The sequence below is a fragment of the Protobothrops mucrosquamatus genome, unplaced genomic scaffold (assembly GCF_001527695.2).
Source record: "Protobothrops mucrosquamatus isolate PMUCROS unplaced genomic scaffold, P.Mucros_1.0 scaffold885, whole genome shotgun sequence".
NCBI classification, from domain to species: Eukaryota; Metazoa; Chordata; class Lepidosauria; order Squamata; family Viperidae; genus Protobothrops; species Protobothrops mucrosquamatus.
This window is the reverse complement of record NW_015387139.1, coordinates 10,701-31,725: the sequence shown is the minus strand read 5'-3', so window position 1 is coordinate 31,725 and position 21,025 is coordinate 10,701. Positions and strand designations below refer to the sequence as shown.

Here is a 21,025-nt window from a genome sequence, read left to right as displayed (position 1 = left end):
GAGGGAAGGATTAACCTACAAAGAAACTTAGAACAAAATATGTATCAGCAAAGAGAGTACAAGAGGAGGCTATGCATCTATAAGGGGAAAAGGCAGGTTTAATTCACTTTGTCTATCTGCACTACAGAGTATGAACCAAGTTAGCTTTAAATAACACATGTTCATCCTTAAATAAAGTAGCATATTCCATTACCTTAAAGAAATCTATTAAGTGCAGAAGGTGCACTTTGGGAGAGAAAAAAAACAATAGTTTTTCTCCAATTTACACATCTATTCTTTCTATGTGTTTGATTTAAAAGCAATATCAGTTAACTGAGCATCAATTAATTGCGCATTTTTTAATAAAACAATGATTTTGAAAAATAGATGGGATTTCTAATCTAGATTCCTGATATTTCACACTTTGCTATAATATCATTATCCAACAATATTGCAGCCTATAAATATTAAATTATCCTAGTCATCCTAGAATATAAAAGATTGGTATCATTTTTCATAATTAGGAGCCATATTTTTCTTTCAAGAAAATTCTCAGCTTTAGGGGCCACAGGAGGTGTGGGTAAGGATATGGTGAAATCACTGGTATAAAATCAGTCATTGCTTTTTGCTAGCTTAATAATAAAGATCTAAAAAGAGACATTTTCATTATATATGGCCTAATAAAGTTCTCTATGAATTCTGCCTTTTTGATGAAGTTATTTTTTTTAAACAGCCTTTTTTTAACCAAGCACTTGTATTAAATGTCTTGCATTTCAGCTGACCCTGTAAATGCCTTGCATATTCATTAAAAAGATTGAAATTACTGTGAACTTTTTTTAATTACAGCCACTTACGGCCTTCAATGCTACAACAACTTCTACGCCGATTAGTTTTTGATGTACCTTTACTTAATGAGTACTGTAAAATGCCATTAAAGGTCAGTATTTTTATTTCTGCTGTGGCATCAAATATTTGTGTGTTCTGAGTGCCTTTTTCCTGTTCTTCCCCATTCCCCATCTCCTGAAGTAAAGTTGGCTCTGCCAATCCACTGCAGTTCAATTCATTTGCTGTCAAGGAATGGCTATTAATCTCTTTTCTCCACAAATTCAATCTTATATTCAGAAAGTGGAGGACAACAGAGTCATCACACATTCAATACTACTAGAAAAGTTCTTTTTATTTAGACAAAGAAATCAAACATGCAGAAGCTCTATTTCAGAACATAACAATCCATTTTTTTTCTTTCTCTCTTTCCCTTACACAAACATTCCAAGGTTTTAATTCTAAGCATTTTCGTCCCACCTTCTTGAATCAGTGGGCTTTTGGTCATTCTTTTCTCAGCCTTGAGCACCAGGAATCTAGTTAGCAATAGCAATAGCACTTAGACTTATATACTGCTTTACAGCCTTCTCTAAGTGATTTACAGTCAGCATATTGTCCTCAATAATCTGGGCCATTGACCTCAGAAGGATGGAAGGCTGAGTCAACCTTGAGCCGCTGAGACTTGAACTGCCGAATTGCTGGCAGCTGGCAGTCAGCAGAAGTAGCCTGCAATACTGCATTCTAACCACTGCGCCACCACGGCTCTTATATGATCATTTGGTCGGGGCTAAGAATCATTACTTACTGCCTCACCAGCTCTTATATTAGTTAGGAAAGTAACTATAAGCTGTAAACAATGCAGCTCTCAGTAAAACCAAAGTAAGGAGTTAGAAATCATCTGTCACAAGATTTTCTCCTTCATTAACTCTGTAAGGGATCACACACTCTGAAGAAGCAAGTCTGTAACTAGGAGGTGTCTTGGGCTCACAGCTATTGCTTGTCCAGCAGGTGAAGACTGTGGCCAAAACCTTTGCCCGGCTTTGGCTGGTGCTTCACTTGCATCCATTTTTGAAGCAGGATGCCATGACAATAGTGACAGAAATCTTGATCACCTCAAACTACTGAACTGTACTTTATAGGGGTTAAATTTGAAAGCTACTTGGAAGCTGCAGTTGGTGCAAAAGGCGTTGGGTCACTGTCTAACAACTGAGAGTTAGTTCAGGCATGTGACACTAGTTTTGTGAGTCCTGCATTGCAGAGTTCCAGATAGTGTTCAAAGTGTTGGTTTTAAATCTCTACAACTTGGCTTCCAGTTACTTTCAAACTATCTCCTTCAGTTCGAATCTCCCCTTCTGTGTATTTAACCCAGGGTAAAATGCCTTAATCACACCCCAAAATTATTTGAGTTGGAACCCAGAAAAGATCAGTGGCTTTCCTACTGTTACGAAATAACCTGGCCCTGGAGGTCTGGACTATTTCACATAACTGTCAATCAGAAGGCTGTTAACAGTTCAGCAGTGCTTTGTAGGCTAATTGCTTGCTTGATTTTTTTTGTAATTGGAATTATGGGAATGGGTGTGCATATATGGTTATGAAAGGTTTATTTTATTGTAAATCACTTAGAATTTTTTTAGGTAGCTGGTTTTGTTGAATATTATATCTGTGAACCATATAAGCCAATCTGGATCACATGGCTGTATATGACCAATGTTGACTGATTTCCATAGAGCAGGGGTGTCAAACTCTCAACATCACGTGATGTGTTGTGACTTTTTTTCCATTGCCAGCAATGGGGTGGGCATGGTTTCACCATGATACATCTGGCCCATGGGTCGGCAGTTTAACACCCCTGCCATAGAGGGAACCAAATATTAAAGAGTCATTCTGTCAGATATAGGCACAGTTCAACTGACTTCCACACCATGACTATGTATTTTATTCGTTTTTTTCCCTTTCAAAATCCATATATTTTGCTATCTCCAACAAGGCTTTGCCTGATTGGACAGTTCTTCCATTCACTGAAGGTTTTGACATAAAGCATGTTCAGAGCCCTCTGAATGAAAAAGATTGGGAGATTCTTCTGAACCATAGAGCATAGACCATGAGATAGATTGCTGTAGTAGGGATGATGTTGATTAAAAATTGGTGTCTTGTATGAGATGAGCATATGCATTATCTGCAAGAGCATTTTACTGAGACAAATTTTGAATGTACAAACTTCAATTGAAAAAAGCTTAATTTATTTTTTCACAACTAAAATTCCATTGCTTTCCTTCTCTCTGTGGATCAAATGTTACATGCATATAAAGAAAAAGGAGATATCTGATTTGACAACAAAATCTCTTTTCCTGACTGATAGCAACAGTTGGGTTATATTATTTTCCAGAAAGTGTTGATATCTATAGTGTAATATAAATCCAAGTATTACCCTCCTTTATGTTTTAGAAAATACATTGAAAGGCAATATTCCCAATGTTTTTCAATGTATATTCAGTAATAAGTACATTATTTGTATAAATGAATACTAGATTTGTTACATAAAGAATAAAAGATCATAATCTGCATTATATCATATGAATACATACCGATATTCAGTTTAATGTGTTTTATATGTATTTTTCTGACATATACAGCTTCTAACAAATCACTATGAACAATGCTGGAAATATTATTGCTTGTCTTCAGGATGGGGGAATTATGGAACAGCAGCAGAAGAAGAATTACATTTGACTGAAAAACTATTCTGGGGAATATTTGATTCCCTCTCTCATAAGGTAAACATAAAACTTCAAATTAAAAGGCATTGCTTGAATACACATACACTAATATAAGCTGAAAACAAATATACCTAGCAAAAAAATGTCCTGTTTATATCACATACACAATCTATGAGAACATAGTGATTTAATAAGAAGTTAGATAATAGTACTTTTTCCTTTACTATGTCAGATACATGCTGGGCATTGTTAGATCAGATGCTTCTCCTACGCAAGCATACAATTTTCTACTGTCTTTATTTTGGCCTTTCATTAGAGGTTGAAAACAATATTGTGTAAATACACATGTGTTGAGCGTAGTACCTTAGACTGATAGGAAAAGCTAACACACCCATGTTTCACTCACCTGCAGAGGATTGTACCAGAAGAGGTTTTGTCTGATTCAACCTATTGTAACAGACAGAGAGACATGCACACACATTCTTATTTTTCTTTCTTTTCTAAAAAGTGCTTCTCCATTTACTGTCAGCATCTACTAATGCTGCTTCTATGGGGCTTTTTTTGCCTTAACTAACACTTTGCATGTTTTTTTATTGGACTTTCCAACCAGTTCCTATCTCTCCTGCAGAAGTATGATCCAGAGCTCTTCCGAATGGCCTTGCCTTGTTTAAGTGCAATAGCTGGTGCTTTGCCACCAGATTATTTAGACACTCGAATTACCTCATTTTTAGAAAAGCAGATGTCAGTGGATGCTGAAGGAAATTTTGATCCCAAACCTATCAGCACGCTGAAGTGAGTAATAACATCTTTATTTTTAAAAGGGATTCTTATTTTGTTATTTAGCACTGCTAAGAAATACACTGACTTATTAAAAGAATGTAACAGCCACTGAGTTGTGTACATTCTGTTTTTCCTCTGAAGTATGTGTACTAACTGATTAATTAATGGGTGATGATTGTGGTATAAATATAAATCTAGTGTAAGACAAGACTATTATTTGGAGTCCAACTCCTATCAGTCCCTGCTAGAATGCCCAAAGGCAAAGGTTTGTAGATTGTAATTCAAAAAATTTGGAGGACTCTAGATCAACACCACTTGGTCAATCTTTAATCTGGAATAGAATAGTAATTGCAAAATGCAGCTTAAAAACATTTGTCTTCCAGCCTCTTAATGTAAGTCACACTATATAACTAGGAATTAATATTAATACTTAGTCACACATTTATTAATCAAATTTATACTAGTACAAAGTTTTTTAATGCTTCAAGATGCCTGGAGTCACTTTATTTGTTAAATTTATTATTATTTGTTAAATTTATTTGGCCCCTGTCTCACCATGGGGCTACTCTAGACAGCCTATAATAATAAAAAGGAAGAAAATGAAAGGAGTGTAAACAGAAATAAAACAATAGAACAATAAAATAAGCAATGAAAAAGAACACAATAAAAATACATTGATTTGATAAACAAAAATACGGCTGGGTGGATAGCAGAGTGCAAGGGAGGGTGGAGGGGGAGTGTGCCATCAATCCACCAGTCACTCCAGCGTGAAACTGCCCCATTTGGTCCCCAGGCCAAACAGCAGGGCCAGGTCTTTAGGCTCTTGCGGAAGGAAAGGAGGGTGGGGGCAGATATTACTTTAGACCAGGGGTGTCAAACTCGCAACGTCACGTGACATGTTGCAATGTCACGACTTTTTTTCCATTGCTGGTAATGGGGTGGGTGCAATTTCAGCATGACGCATCCAGCCCGTGGCCCGGCAGTTTGACACCTCTGCCTTAGACTGCAAGGGTGGGGAACTATGGCCCTTTTATGACTTGTGGACTTCAACTCCCAGAATTTCTGAGCCACCTATGCTGGCTTAAGAATTCTGGGAGTTGAAGTCCATAAGTCATAAAGGGGCCATTGTTCCCCACCTTTGCCTTAGAGGGTAAGATGTTCCAAAAGGTGGGCATTGCACTTTGTCCATTTTGTTAGACAGCCATATAAATCTATTTGATAGATAGATAGATAGATAGATAGATAGATAGATAGATAGATAGATAGATAGATAGATAGATAGACAGATAGACAGACAGACAGACAGACAGACAGACAGACAGACAGACAGACAGACAGACAGACAGACAGACAGACAGACAGACAGACAGACAGACAGACGATAAATTGTAAACAGAATTGTAATGACAAAACATAGTTTCAAATATTTAGTGAAGGCAACATGATTTAAACTTCCCTTCTTATATATTCATTTGTATAGTTTGTTATGTTTGTTTTGGAAAAGAATGGTATGAACTGTTACCTAACTGAAATAAGTTAAATATAATATATTCTTCTTTTTGATTATTAGTTTTATACTCCCTGAAAAGTTGGAGTTTATTGTCAACAAATATGCTGAACATACTCATGAAAAATGGGCCTGTGACAAGGTATGAATTATTATAGTTCTAACAATTGCCAGAAAAGAACAGCCACCACTCAAAATGAATTTTAGAAATGTATTCAATTTGTCTCCATGGCTCTGAGACTATAGCACAGCATATGTTTCTAGCAATGTCTTTCCACAGTCTTTTTTTCCCTTCCTCATACCCGTGGGTTTCCTGACAGCTTTGAACCTTATTATAAATTGTCATTACCTTAGAACAGGGGTCTTCAAACTTGGCTCTTTTATGACTTGTGGACTTCAACTCCAGAATTCCTCAGCCAGCGTGCCAAGTTTGAAGACCCCTGCATTAGAACATATGCATTTCAATTATAGCAATTGGAAGCAATTTTGACTTACATGCAATTTTTAAATAATTAGATGACTTAAGAGCAGAGATGGGAAATGGAAGTCAAATTTGCACCACATTTAGAAGAAGGACTAAGGACTATAGCAGTGATGGCAAACCTTTTAGAGACCGAGTGCCGAAACTGCAACCCAAAACCCACTTATTTATCGCCGGGTGCTGGGTGGGCATGGCCCATTGGGTGAGTGTGGCAGGGTGGGCGTGGCTGCAGTGGTCATGGCAGACTGGGTGGGCGTGGCCACCTCAATGTTCCTCGTGGGGAGGGATGCTTGATGGGCAGGGTTGGGGGAGATCCAGGGGGTTTCTGGCAGATGGGGCAGTGGGCAGGAGGCTCATCCTGTGGGGTGAGGCAAGGCAGGGACACGGTGGGGTGCTATTGCCTCGGGACAAGGGAAGGTGAGGCAGGGGCCGGGACGGCCGCTGCCTAACACCATTGGTCCCCGCACACAGAGGCCAGTGACAGCATGGGGGGTGATGGTGTTTGTCAGCAGCCACAGCCTGCTGGCCCCTTGACCAGTGCACTCTGGGGCTCTGTAGCCTGCTGCAAATACCAGGCCAGCCCTCCAGCAGCAGGCAAAATAGGGGAGGGGGGAGGCGCGTGATGCAGACCGCCGGACGCGCCTACTCCATCCCATCTGTTTTTGCTTGCAGTTGGAGAGCAGGTCGCTGCTGGTCATCTCCTTGGCCCCCTCACAGATCTTGCCCTTGGCCTGCATGTAGAGCCTGTTTCCCTCGCACACCCAATGCCTCGGGCCGCCACCAGCAGCAGCTTGTGCAGGTCCATTAGGTTGCCACCGCCTCCTCCTACCCAGCCCCACATGTTGCCCAGGCGCCACTGCCCCACGAGGCTGGGCAGCTGATGTGCGAACTCCACTGCCTCGTTGGGGCCTGCTAAGGCCAGCGAGCAGCTGAGGCAGCCCCAGACACCCAGCCGCCCCTTGTCCTCCTCCTCTGCTATGTGGCTGGCTGGCCTGATGATGAGGGCACGCCCAACAAACGGAAAGACAAGACTTGGGCACAGCTGGGTTTTAATGGTTATGGGATCTGGCGCTCGGGAGGCCTGGGAACCCTCCACTCGGGAGGCCCTGCGGCCACTGGGGAAGACATGGTGAGTTGAGGAGGAGATCCCCAGTCCCCGGCCTGGCCATGCAAGGCAGCTAGAGGCTTTGAACCACCGCCCTGGAGGACGTCTCGGGTACCCGGCCCACATGTTGGGGAGGGAAATTGGTGGGGCAGAAAGAGGCCAACCCTCAGGCGTGGCAATTGTGACGACACTGGCTCTGGCCTCGGCCGGGCGGCGTGCCGGCTGCACTTGGGATGCCCGGAGCAAAGGATGACTGCAGCGGCAACCCACTTTCCCCCTTTGCGGCTGTGGAAATTTCCCTCTGATCGGTCCAACATACCCGAAGGGGAGAAGGGTGGGAGCTTCCAGGCGGAGGCTGAGAAAGGAGAGGACCCTGGAGCGGGCAGCGTGGGGCCACATGGCGGGATGATCCACTGATTCCCCACCCGGCAGGTGCGATCACGGATCAGCTGGGGCAGGGAAGCCATTGTTGCAGCGCCGGGGGTCGCGGATCACTGCCAAGGAGGTTGGAGGAGGAGGAGGGCTGGCCAGGGACAGGCTGGTGGCGGGCACAGCATTGCCCATGGGGGGAATCTGACCACCCCCAGCCTGGAAGGGGGAGAGACCGAGGGAGCCCAAAGGAAGGCAGGCGTGGTGCTCAGGGGTAGCCATTCTCCCCTCCTCCACCCTGGTGGGCCTGGCCTGCCTGCCTGCCTGCCTGCCTGCCTGCCTGCCTGCCTGCCTTCTCCCCTCCTTCCTTCCTCTCTCTCTCTCTCTCTCTCTCCCTTTCTCCAAAGTCCAAACTCACATGTCCTCCTTCCCCCACTAGCCTTCTGCAAAGTGCTTAAATGGACACCGCATCCTACTTGTCTTCTCTAAACTCACGCCCACCATTGCTTCCAAAGGCTGTCTGCTCGCTCACTCGCTCTCTAGCTGCACTCCCACCAAAACCTGCTTTTATACTGGTTCCCCCCTCCCCGCCCAGCTCTTGCAGCTGTTCCCGTGAGAGCGCTGCTGAATTCGGTTTCCCTGCCCTCTCCAGTTCCCACTAGTCAGGTACATGTGGAGAGGGGGATGGGAGCGTCCCTTTGGCGCGTGTGCTGACAGAAAGGGCTCTGCGTGCCCAGTCTGGCACACGTGCCATAGGTTCGCCACCATGGGACTATAGGAAGGATGAGCCATTGTACATGTATGAGTGGGGCTGGGCATTTTGGCTTTTAAAAATGTGCTGGTCTATTCAAAAATTTACATTATTCATCTATTTAACACCTCAACATGACAGAGAACTGGGTTTTAATTTTCAGCATTCCAATGGCCACAGAAAGGACCTTCAGGGACAATAGATTGGCTTTGACTTCTTTTTGACTTACAAACTTTGTTGTTTGATGCATTGTTCTTTAAAATGAAAGTCAAAAATAGATTAACAGAATTCCACAAGTCCACAAGTCTTAAAGTTGCCAAGTTTGAAGACCCCTGGATTAACAAATTGACTATTTTAAACATGGCCAGATAGATACAGAACCTTCTAAATTCTGAAACTTTTTTGTTGCTATTACTCAAACCTGTGTTATTGGTTAACAGAGCATTGACATAACTCAAGATCCTTTTGTCATTAATCCAACCACATTAATGTGCATCTGCCCAAGGAGGAGGGGGAAACAATTGTATTGTGGTTGCTATAGAATCAGTTTGGTATAGTGCAGACGTGTCAAACTTGCGACGTCACATGACGTCGCGCAATGTGTCGGGACAGTTTTGCCATTGCCGGCAATGGGGTGGGCACGGTTTCTGCATGACGCATCCGGCCCGTGGGCCGGCAGTTTGACACTCCTGGTCCAGTGTTTAAGGCATCAGGCTAGAAACCAGGAGACGTGAGTTCTAGTCCCACTTTAGGCATGACAGCAAGTTAGGTGACCTTGTGCCAGTCATTCTTTCTCTCAGCCTAACCCACCTCACTAGGTTGTTGTTGTGGAGAAAGTAGGAGGAAGAAGAAATATTAGGTATGTTTGCCACCCTGCTCCAATACTGGAAGTTTTTAAGAAGAGACTGGACAGCCATTTGTCTGAAATGGTATAGGGTTTCCTGCCTGAGCAGGGGGTTGGCCTAGATGATCTCCAAGGTCCCTTCCAATTTTTTTTATTATTATTATTATTATCATTATTATTATTATTATTATTATTATTATTATTAGTAGTAGTAGTAGTAGTAGTAGTAGTAGTAGTAGTAGTAAAGGTGGGAAATTAAATAAATAAATGAACAAATAAATAAATGTCCTGACTATATAAAGTTTTTGACCCACATTGACTGCTCTAATTGTCTATAGTTTGTAAAAATCTCTGTGTGCATTCTAATGAATGTGGGCTGAGGAAGAAGTCAGCTGTCCATTACTATTCTCACCACATAAATATAGATATTCTTCAAATAAAAATCTAGTTTGTGGTTTTATTTTTCTCAATTCTGTATTGTTGCCTTAATTGCCCTTTCAGTAAAGTTATACAGTACTTTGAAATATTCTTTTCATCAAAGAGTGATCTCTGAATTTTCATGTACATAAAGGATTTATATTTTTCAAGTACAGCAGAGTTGAATTGTCCTTAAATGGCTGATTAATTCTTGTGCTTTCTGACTGTCCCACCTGTGTTGCTACTGTCATAAGTGCATTCATGTACTGTTTCTCTTCTCTTGCCTCCAGTACAGAAATGTCAAATTCCGTGTTGCATACCTGTTTTTCAGCCTATCTCTTTAACTGTCATTCTTGCAAGTCCCTTTTCCATCCTATTTGCTTGCTTTGATTAGTCATTTTTCATTATTGTGAGCCATGTAGAAAACACAGAACAGACTCCAGAAAGCACAATTAAGCCAGTAAAAATAATGTTTGCTTATAACCAGACAGGTTCTTCTAATTCAGGAATTAGAAGGAATTCATAGGAATCTCCCCACTTATTAATGTATAAATCAAAGGATAATGTTGGGATGGAATTTTCTAGCAATCCAACTGCTTTCCAGTTTTATGTATAATGAGATTATCTACCTGCCCATCTGATCTGTATAATACCGATGAGAGCTTCTTTTTCTATGAAGCCATTATCGTCAGAGGTTTATGGGTTTTTTTCCAGTCATGCACAGGCCAGCAAACACTTGTCTTTTCCTACTTATTAAAAAGGCATTGTATGTTAATGACCATTATGACTATTCCAGACAATTAATTCCTGGAATTAATTATGCAGTGTGAATATTTATTTCCAGAGTAATTGTGGATGGAAATATGCTCCTTTACTTGATGAAAATACAAAGACACATCCTTTAATAAGACCTTTCAAAACCTTGACTGAAAAGGTAATGAAGATAAATTTAAATGTGTTTCCCAGGCAAATGTTGGATACAGTTTGCATTAATGTCCATCAATGTTCCATTTATTTTTCAATGGAAATAAAAATCTGAAAATGTAAAATGACTAATTGACTAAACTATAACTATAAACTAAACTATATTTTTGTATTCTTTTTTTAAATTTATATATTAGTAGACATGACTATTGCCAATGATATTAATTCGGTTCATACTTTAACGTGAAGTGACATAATTCATATTCCTGGAATTAGAATACAATTATCTTCCAGTTTTCATTTTCCTTGATATTGCAGTGCTATTTTTCAAATCCATAACACATTCAAAAATGCTTATATTATAGTACATAACCTTTTTTAAAAGTATCTTGTGAACATTCATATGCCAAAGGGAAATGCATAAAAAAACATGTTTGTATTTCTGTGCTTATAAAAATATGCATAAAAGCTTTTGTGCAGAATTTTAAAGAAAAAGAATCTGAACTTGAGAGAATGTTATACATACCGTATTTATCGGCGTATAACACGCACAGGCGTATAACACGCACCTTCATTTTAAGAGGGAAATTTCAGGAAAAAAACTTAAATTTCAAATAAAGAACTTTGAAGCAAAATAAGGGTAGCTCAGAACTTTTTTTTATTAATATTATTACCACTTCTTAACATTATATCGGCGTATAATACGCACACATCATTTGCCCCCTATTTTCAGGGGGAAAAAGTGCGAGTTATACGCCGATAAATACGGTATTCATTTCCCAAGATTGTCAGTAGCCGGTATGGAAACTGATATCTTCAAATCAGCTTTGAGATCATGTGGAATTGAGCAAATGTTCCACTGGGTCTTCAGTAAACTGTGGCTCATGGAACACAAAATGTATGTGTATGTGTGTGTGAGAGAGAGAGAAAGAGAGAGAGAGACAGAGACAGACAGACAGACAGACAGACAGAGAGACTAAAAGACAGGCAGACAGACAGAATCCGTTGACTGCAAACTTGCATGTTTATTCATGGGGAAAATATTTTAGATTTGTTTTCTACATGAAATATAACACTCTTTTTAAAGGAAAAGGAAATCTATAGATGGCCTGCCAGAGAATCTCTAAAAACCATGTTAGCAATGGGATGGAGTCTTGAAAGAAACAAGGAAGGAGAAAATATGACTCAGCAACGTGAAAATGAAAAGCTCCGTAGCATATCACAATCTAGTCAGGTAAGGTAAAAGTGAAATGTAAACTTTTATGTTTCTTCAGAACTAATGCTACTTTTATTCTTTACTTTTTATTTTTTTACTTTTTTTGGGGGGAAGGAGTTTTATTATCCAGTCTTTTAAACTGCCCAAAATGTGTTAAATTCATAGTACTTCATACTTAGAAAAAAAATATATAATTTCAATTGATCTAAAGTAGATAATTCAGTGAACGTTTATCACATTTTGCAGCATTTTAGAACAGCAAGAATCCGTTTGTTATAGTTTTATAAATTCATATGAATCAGTATTTGCTTGTTCAACTCAATAACAATGATTAAAAGAATATCAATGACTTAGAATTATATTATTTTTCTCTCTGTATGCTGTATGCTGATGTTTTCTAATGTCATGTTACATTTCTTCAGAGAAGTGTATAAATAGAAGTTGTTTTACCTTCAGCTTTTTCCTTCATGGATTTGTCTTTGTACAGTCAGGGTAGTATACAACAAGCAACTCTAGGAAGGAATCTCTGGTAAATGGAGATGGAGAATCTGTGGCCTACTAGATGTCTACCAGATGTTCCTAAACAATCACTTTCACCATCTCTTTCTATTGAAAGAGAAATGCATTGGCTCAGCCACGTTTATGCCTTTGATATATTTAGTGACTAGTTGGAACTCTGCAAAGTTGCAGAAGAAAATAACACCTACTACTGCAACTGTATGCTAAACTTCTGTAAGACTCTAGTGATAAGTTCTCTGGGCATGTTAGGAGAGCACCAAAAAAATTAAGGTGAAATCCCTGCAATTAACATTTCAACTGTTCTTTATCTCATTAGACCCGTGGTGGCGCAGCAGTTAGAATGCAGTATTGCAGGGTAATTCTGTCGACTGCCAGGAGTTCAGTCTTGACTGGCTCAAGGTTAACTCAGCCTTCCATCCTTCTGAGGTTGTAAAATGAGGACAATATGCTGGGGGGGGGCAATATGCTGATTCTGTAAACCTCTTAGAGAGAACTGTAAAGCACTGTGAAGCAGTATATAAGTCTAAGGGCTATTGCTATAGTTCATTTCTAAAGTAACTTCTTAAATCTAATCTAATCAACATTCCTTTACCTATAGTTATGAAGTTAGACATTGAATTAGCAGAAATCAAATGATAAAGCCCACCACTAGTAAATCTTGCTTTATTATATAAATATTTAGCATGGGAGGATTCAGAATAGCAAAATATAGGAACAAACCTTTTCTCTTAGTGCCCCAGAAATCAACCTATTGACTTCTGGAGGGTTATTGGTTCTTATTGCTATTATATTGAATTTTTATCTTTATAAATCACCTGGAGTCACTTAAAATCCATTTGTTCAATCAATATCCTGTTTTTCCCGCTTTTATTAAAATTTTAATTTCCCACTAATGTTCAAAGTATCTCTATCGCTTATAATTTTCTCATAATAAATTATATTTGCGTAACCCAAAGCTTCCCTTATTCAAATCCTTTTAGAATTTTCATATTTCTCATCTCATAACAAAATATAATATTCTAGTTACAAATCCTATCCTTCTAATTGTAATAATACTTTTATTTCTAACAGTTAACTATTTTCTTAACCATATTCAAACATCTGTTTAATTGTATAATATCCCATCTAATAGGTCAAAACTTCTATTTTCTTCAGTCTTACTCTAGCTTTCTTCCTTTGCAAAATAACTTTCCAAGTCCGTACATTTGAATCATCAAGTAACTCTTCCTGTGTTTTTGTATATATTGTTTGGAATAAGAAAGAGAATTTGATTGAAGTATTTTTGGGAGAATGCTCAACCCATTTATATTCATTAAACAGACTCCATTTTTCTCATTCAGATTTTCTTTTCATTTCTTGTTTGTCAATATTCAGCATTTCTCCTAACAGCTTTATCATCCATTTGATCAGCTCTTCAATGAACGTCCCCTTCTTCTTTGTCGCCTCTCCAGGGTGACTTTTGACCCTTTTTTGGGTCCCCAGTGGGGCAAAATCAAAGCCAGAAGACGGAGCATGTCTTCCTGCGCCCGTCCCACTATGACACTTAACCAGACTCTCAGAACTTTAGTTTCTTATATTCTGTTTGTTGCAATATCTATATTCATACATTGACATGAAATTGCAAATGTCTACATATGCACATGCAGAATTTTCACAGCTAAATAGCACAAATGTAGTAGAGCAAACTATACTGTGTTTCAGCAAAAAGGAAATAGTTTGTTTAAATGGAGATAATTAATTCAGGAACATTTGTTCACAGTAAATATTGCATGATTTATTTATGAAAAATACTGAAATAAAGAGAAAACAGCTAATTTAATATACAAGTCCTTAACATATGGACTGGTGTATCATTGCTTCTAAAACTCCTACCACATGCAGAGAAAGACTGAAAATATTAACCTTGGGAGTAATTTTATAATAATTGCTATTAGGTGTACAGAACCATTTTAATAAATTTAATTGTTTAATACTTCTTTTAGCATTGTATCCTGCTGGAATTCAGTGACGATCAGTATTTATTGCTCTTCTAATATGATTGCCAAAACAAGGACATTATATTTTTGCCAAACATTTAATATAGATTATCCAGTGAAGGTATTATCCATTGCTATTTTTCTTTAATTTTTCATTGCAATTGATCTTTTTTTTGCATATTATATGTCGTAAATATTTCTTTTTTAAAAAATGGTATTCAGTTTCCATATCATTGGCCATTCAGAGAAAATTGTCTCATTTTATGCATATTCAACATACTTTCCATAAATCTACAATTTGGATTCTGTTCTCTTGATTATCATTTGAGTCATTGGCTGTGCTTCTACACAATATTAAAAAAAAAGATTTCCAGGGGAAACAACTGAAGACATCTCTGCAAAAGCAGAGCCAACAACTGTAGTGAAAACTGAAGAACCAGTGAGTAGTCTGGTTTTTGAAACCTCTCTGCATAAGAAGAGGATACGAAATTACCCACATGTCTTCTGAACAGCTGCTACATGCAAGGAGAGTGCAGGACAATTGTCTTCTGAAGGTTTGCACACCAGGAGATGACGGTATTAGCCATCTTGCTAGCAACTGTGGTAGAATGCTTTAAAGGGTACTAGGTTGACAAACCTCACTTTGTAATCACTTTATAATTACTTTTGGAAATTTACCTGTATTAGAGACTTCAGAATGCAAGTTTGAAAAGTTGCTAGACAAGTGTAACTTCAACAGCTTTAAGTTTAAGAACTTAAATAACTTGAAATAAACAGCAAAAAGTTAAATAAGATTTTGATCTAGGAAAGTTACCCACAAGTTAAGAGTGTTGTTAAATTTAGAATATTGACTTTTACTATAATATTTTGAAATTAACTATAAAGAGTAACTTCTCATGGGAATGAGAATTATTTTGTTTATTCTGGTTCATAACAATGTTGTGATTTTAGAAACTGGATATTACAGGCGAATAAGGATTCTAAGTAGAAGTAAAAAATGCAAATCTGCTTTTGGTATTCTTAACTGGGACATATAAAATGACAGAAAACAAGATAGTTTTGGAAATATTAAAGGTGATTTTTAGAATGGAGCCAGAAATCAGAAAGCTACAGTATCAACAGTGTCAGTATTTATATCTGATTCTATGGATAGATTGTGTCCAGAAGGTATTAATGAGGGAATGATAGATGTGGAACAAATTTTGTCTGATAAGACAGAGAAACCAAAACCGAAATACGAATGATAGGCCAAGAGAATCATTTAGAACAGAGCTTTTCAACCTTTTCACCCATTGTACCACTTTTAGGATATGGCAACATCCGAGTACCACCAGTTGCCTAGCAAGGTGTCAAAAACTTGATGACCAAAATATATATATAAATAAGTGATAAAGTACAGGTAGTCCTCGACTTACAACAGTTCGCTTAGTGACTGTTCAAAGTTAAAATGGCACTGAAAAAAGTGCCCCCCAAGCCACAGCCGAACAAGACACCTGCCTGCCCACCCGGTGGCACTCTTCCTCCTGTCCGAGGTTTTCATTGTTGTGAGCATTTCTGTTGAGGATTGGCAGCGGGGGTGGGGGGGTGTTTGGTTTTTATTCCCCCCTGTCTACTGGTTGGTTGCAGCAGGTTTTGGTCACTTCACAAGACCCTGGGACACTGTGTCCGTCATAAATATGAATCAGTTGCCAGGCATCTGAATGTAAATCACAAGACCCTGGAAATGCTGCAACATTCCAGCTGATCGGCGCTTCTTCTGGGCTCAGCAGAAGTGCCAGGATCAGCACCAAGCTCCAGCTGGAGCCTGGCGCTGATCCTGGCGCTTCCACTGAGCCCTGACAGCCCCGAAGAAGCACTGATCCTGGCGCTTCTGCTGAGCCCTGACAACCCTGCAGCTCCAGCCATCTCTTGCTCAGGCTTGTGCGGTGCTGCCATCGATTCAGCTCATTCCCCTCCCCCACTACCACTTTTCTAGGATGGTTGTGTACCACCTGCCAGGTGCCAATGTACCACAGGTGGTACCCGTACCACTGGTTGAAAAGCCCTGATTTAGAAAATGATACCTTATTGGATATAGAAAAGAAACTGGATGAAGTTTTTAAAAATAAAGAAAAATACAAATGACAAATCAAGACAATACTATGGAAAATATTTTCTTATTGGATCTTCAAAGGAGACTTGTTAAAACCTTGAAGAAGTCCGTGTGATGGTATAAACAAGAATTGAAGAGAAATCAAATCTTATAACAATATTGAAATGAAATAAAGATTAAGACTGTGAGAGGTAAAATGAAGGGATATAAAGCTGATTTATTTGATCAAAGTTAAAATAAGACTCTTTTTTTTTTTTGCAATGTTCTGGCAACTCTTATGGACTTTTTGCTGACATCAGGATTGAAAAGTTGATATTTTCTGGATTTGATTATACATAAGTGATGGGATATGGGATGGAAAGATATCTGTTTAACCTTATAGGGAATTAAGAGTTACTACATTTGTTTATATTTGTTGTGATGATGGTTGGGAGTTACTTATTTATATTTTTTTTTCATTTTCTTTATTATATTTCTTCCTTTTCTTTATTTCTTTTTGTCTTTTCTTGTGACTTTATACTTTCCTATTATTCTTTTTTTATTTCTTTAAGCTTAGTTTGTATTAATTATTACTACTGCAATCAAAATCCTTAATAAAATTATATGTAGAAAAACTGGAAAGACATTACAGTATGTAATCTGCCAATGAAGTTCCACTCTTAAGTCCTGACAGCTGACCAGTTTATTTACTTTTTTAAAAGCTAGTGGCAACTGCTCAGACCTGCTCCTTATTTCAAAATGTATCTTTGTCATTCAAATCATTATCATGTTCTGCCAAAGAACCTAGAAGGATTGTGAACTGTATAGTTTTTAATACATGGCAATTGCTAAAGCGATGAAGTCCAAAACTCTTCACATTATCTGAAACATAATAAAAAGTAAGAACATTCTGCTTATAACTTTATTGTTTAAAATTAAATACAAAATCGTGCATTTCTAAATTTCCTCCAGTTGCTATAATTCAACATGAAAGTCATCTCAAGAATGAACAATAATGGCCAATTTGTCTTCTTTTGACAACAGGGTAATGGCTACAGCCCAGCACCTCTTGATCTTTCAAATGTTGTACTTTCCAGAGAACTCCAGGTTTGTCTTGAATTGTTAAATACTTTGTAGAAATTGAAATGTAGAGAAAAAATTGAAACACCTATAGTCTGGTTGAATCTATGAGATGAGTTTTGAAATTGAGAAAGCTCTTGACAAAGTAGAAATAGAAGAATTGTGACTCTTCCAGCTGCCTTGAGTGAAGAAGGGAAATTTCTGAAATGCTGAGAGAAAAAGTGGAGATTTTTAAAATGTGAGGAGTTCCTAATGAAGTAGAAGATAAGATAGAACTATGTGCTGTCCTAGTGTTCTATGTAGAGAAAAAAGAAAGACAGTGACTCAAAAGAATGAAATTCTCGTTTTGGTTGAAGATGTGATAGAAGGGTCCTTGATGCTCTCTGAGCTTACTTGTTTTCTTTTAGACATTTCATTACCCAAACTAGGTAACATCATCAGTGCTAGTAAGGAGTGCAGTTTGCTGTCAGTTTATATTCTAGTGGCTTGTCTGTCAATATTGATGGGGATGGTCTTAGAAAATCTTTGGTTGGGCTGTTTGCTGATGGCTTCTTTGGCAGTTTCTTGATTGGCTTAGGATGGTCACATTTTCCCAATTGAAACTATGGTTAGATCTGTCTATAAGTTGTGAAATTAAAGAATTTTCATCATGTCTTCTGACTGCTAGTTGGTGCTCGTGGATACTTTCTTCCAGTCTTCCGCCTGTTTGTCCTACATAGTGGTTGTTGCAGTCCTTACATTGTATGTTGTAGATGGCTCCTGTTTTTTTCTTCAGGGGTTGTTGGGTCTTTTGGTCTGCTTAGGTTGTTTTGAAGGGCTTTAGTTGGCTTGTGTGCTTTGCTGATTCCATGTGGTTGTACTAGTCTATTGGTGGTTTCTGAGATACTCTTGATGTTTGGCAGTGTAATTCTTTTTAGGGTTTGTGTTAGTTGTGCTGTATTGGGTTGAGTGGTCAGGGACTTTTTGATAAAGTTGCATGGATAGTGATAGAAGAAGGGAAATCCACCCTCCCAGGTGCAGGAACCAGAAAGAAAAAAGGGACAAGCTCCGAATATTTCCAGACTCACAAAAGGTAAATGGAGCATAGAGATAGGGATGGGCTGAGATAGATAGAAGTGGCTACCAGGCACTGATAGAGACAGATGGCTTCCTCTGTAGATGAGCTCTGCTTAGAGACTTTTTCTAAGTCTAGTCTTGGGGTAACAGTATAATGTCAGTTTTTTTACATTTGTTAGAGCTGACTGGAACAGATAACTTCATTGGCACATATCCACTATGAACCTAAATATTTTTGCTGGCAAAAATGTACAGACTGCCAAGATTCCTTTCAGTGTATATGTGAAATTGGGGAAAATGCATCACTTATATTTATTTAAATTGAACTGCCACTTTGTTCCTTTTGGAGTTATTCACTGCTTGGCTCTAAACCAAGATAAAATATGAACAAGTTTAAAAACATTAATCGCAGCATAGAACTTTGAGAGAGTACGCTTCTTATTTCCTTCCATTGGGAATATTGCTTATTTGCTTTGCTTTCTGTCTTTAACCAAATAATAATATTGCTAAACTGCTCAGGAGTTTGAAGACATCTGACCTACATTCTATATTGTGGGTGAAAAAAAGGAAATCCTCATTGTGATAATAGATAAACGTTTGTTAGATCTCTTCAAGCACATGGAAAAGCAATATGGAAAAGAATTCTCCCTAAGCAAATATTTTCATTGATGTACCTCCTTTCTCTACATAATACAGCGGTTCTCAACCTATGGGTCGCGACCCCATTTGGGGTCGATCGACCATTTCACGGGGGTCGCCAAGCAAGGCTGTCCGCCATTTTTTTCCCCTTTTCCGGTGGGTGCTTTACCTCCCTTGGGCTGGGCCAGCTGGTGGTCGGCCTGCTCCGTCTCTGCTGCTTGCCAGCTATGCCTCGGCCAGCGCAGGGGGCGGAACCACGCATGCGCGGCGCTCCCGGGCAGGGAAAGTCCTCGACTTACGACCGGTTGGGTAGTCCTCGACTTACGACCGGTTTAGTCCTCGACTTACGACCGGTTGGGGGTCACGGCATTAAAAAGGTTGAGAACCACTGACATAATACTTATCGTCAGTTATGTTAATGACATATATCATTACAGCAAGTAATGCAATATATATTTCTATGCAATGATATTATCTATGGCTTAGCACACACTTATTTAGATTTTAAATTATTGTTTCTCGATGTCTTGGTGATATAGGGAATGGTAGAAGTAATAGCAGAAAACTATCATAACATTTGGGCAAAAAAGAAGAAAATTGAATTGGAAAATAAAGGTAAGAATGAAATATTTTAATCAGCGTTTGATATAGAAATATATGAAAACGTGACAGTAATTGTCTATGACTGTTTTCAAAATTTTGCTATTGCAGTAAGTATTACTAAGTTACGGTTTTCTTACAGGAGGAGGTGGTCATCCATTGTTGGTACCTTATGACACGTTGACAGCCAAAGAGAAAGCTCGAGATAGGGAGAAAGCCCAAGAACTATTCAAATTTCTTCTTGTAAATGGCATTGCCATATCTAGGTAAGTTACACATGACATACAGATAAGATTCTCTGTTCAAGTGTTTTCTTCTGTGTGGTTTTAGCAAAAGCTCAAGCAATAATTTAGGACAGGGGTAGTCAACCTTGGCTCTTTTATGACTCGTGGACTTCAACTCCCAGAATTCCTGAGCCAGCCCTGCTGAGCACAATGGTAGTTGTGATCCTAGTTACATCAGTCACAACCTTCCCTGCATTCACACCATCACAATCCAGGTGCTTGGTGCCCGGATTGCAATTTTGACATTGCATTGTCCCGTGGTCACCTGATTGCCATTTGCAACCTTCTTTGCCAGCTTCCTGCAAGCAAAATTAATGGAGAAACTGCCAGGCAGACACAAATGGTGACCCCCATGATTTCCTTGCTTCATAACTTGCAGTGTTTTGCCATCCATGTTGGAATTTCCATCACTACGTGGTGCAATCATGTGATGTCGCACTTTATGACTGTGTTGCTTAGCAAGGGAAATTCTATGGTTATATAAGTCCCAGCTTTGCAAGAAAAGCAGGGTCTTTTCACTTATGGATGCATCAGTTGATTTGTACCACTACCTAGGAACTCTTACCTTCATAAGAAAATGATGTCTCACCCTGTCCTAACTGGAAATGGATAAAAGAGATTATGATTATTGGTAACATTTAAATAAGAATGAATGGAATGGCAAGATGATAGCCACACAAACATTAGTCTGGTATCATGTTTCCTATTATGGATTGAGAGAAGGTGGTCCCTTTATTTTTTTCTTTCTTTTTTCCCCTATATAATCAATACTATTACTACTACTACTACTACTACTACTAATAATAATAATAATAATAATAATAATAATAATAATAATAATAATAATAATAATAATAATAATAATAATAATAATAATAATAATAATAA

The 21,025-nt window shown here is 38.7% G+C and overlaps 1 protein-coding gene across 1 annotated transcript in view; it reads left to right on the top strand.

The window, feature by feature from the left end:
• LOC107290407 (ryanodine receptor 3-like) overlaps positions 1–21,025 on the top strand; it is a gene marked incomplete at its 3' end in the record, with an annotated part of 194,223 nt that overhangs the window by 162,854 nt on the left and 10,344 nt on the right. The window contains exons 50-58 of the mRNA XM_015819286.1: positions 826–916; positions 3,435–3,575; positions 4,147–4,310; positions 5,869–5,947; positions 10,617–10,706; positions 11,784–11,930; positions 17,523–17,585; positions 19,793–19,868; positions 19,996–20,119. Of these exons, the coding sequence (XP_015674772.1) occupies positions 826–916; positions 3,435–3,575; positions 4,147–4,310; positions 5,869–5,947; positions 10,617–10,706; positions 11,784–11,930; positions 17,523–17,585; positions 19,793–19,868; positions 19,996–20,119 (975 nt within the window). The remainder of the gene's footprint in view (positions 1–825; positions 917–3,434; positions 3,576–4,146; positions 4,311–5,868; positions 5,948–10,616; positions 10,707–11,783; positions 11,931–17,522; positions 17,586–19,792; positions 19,869–19,995; positions 20,120–21,025) is intronic.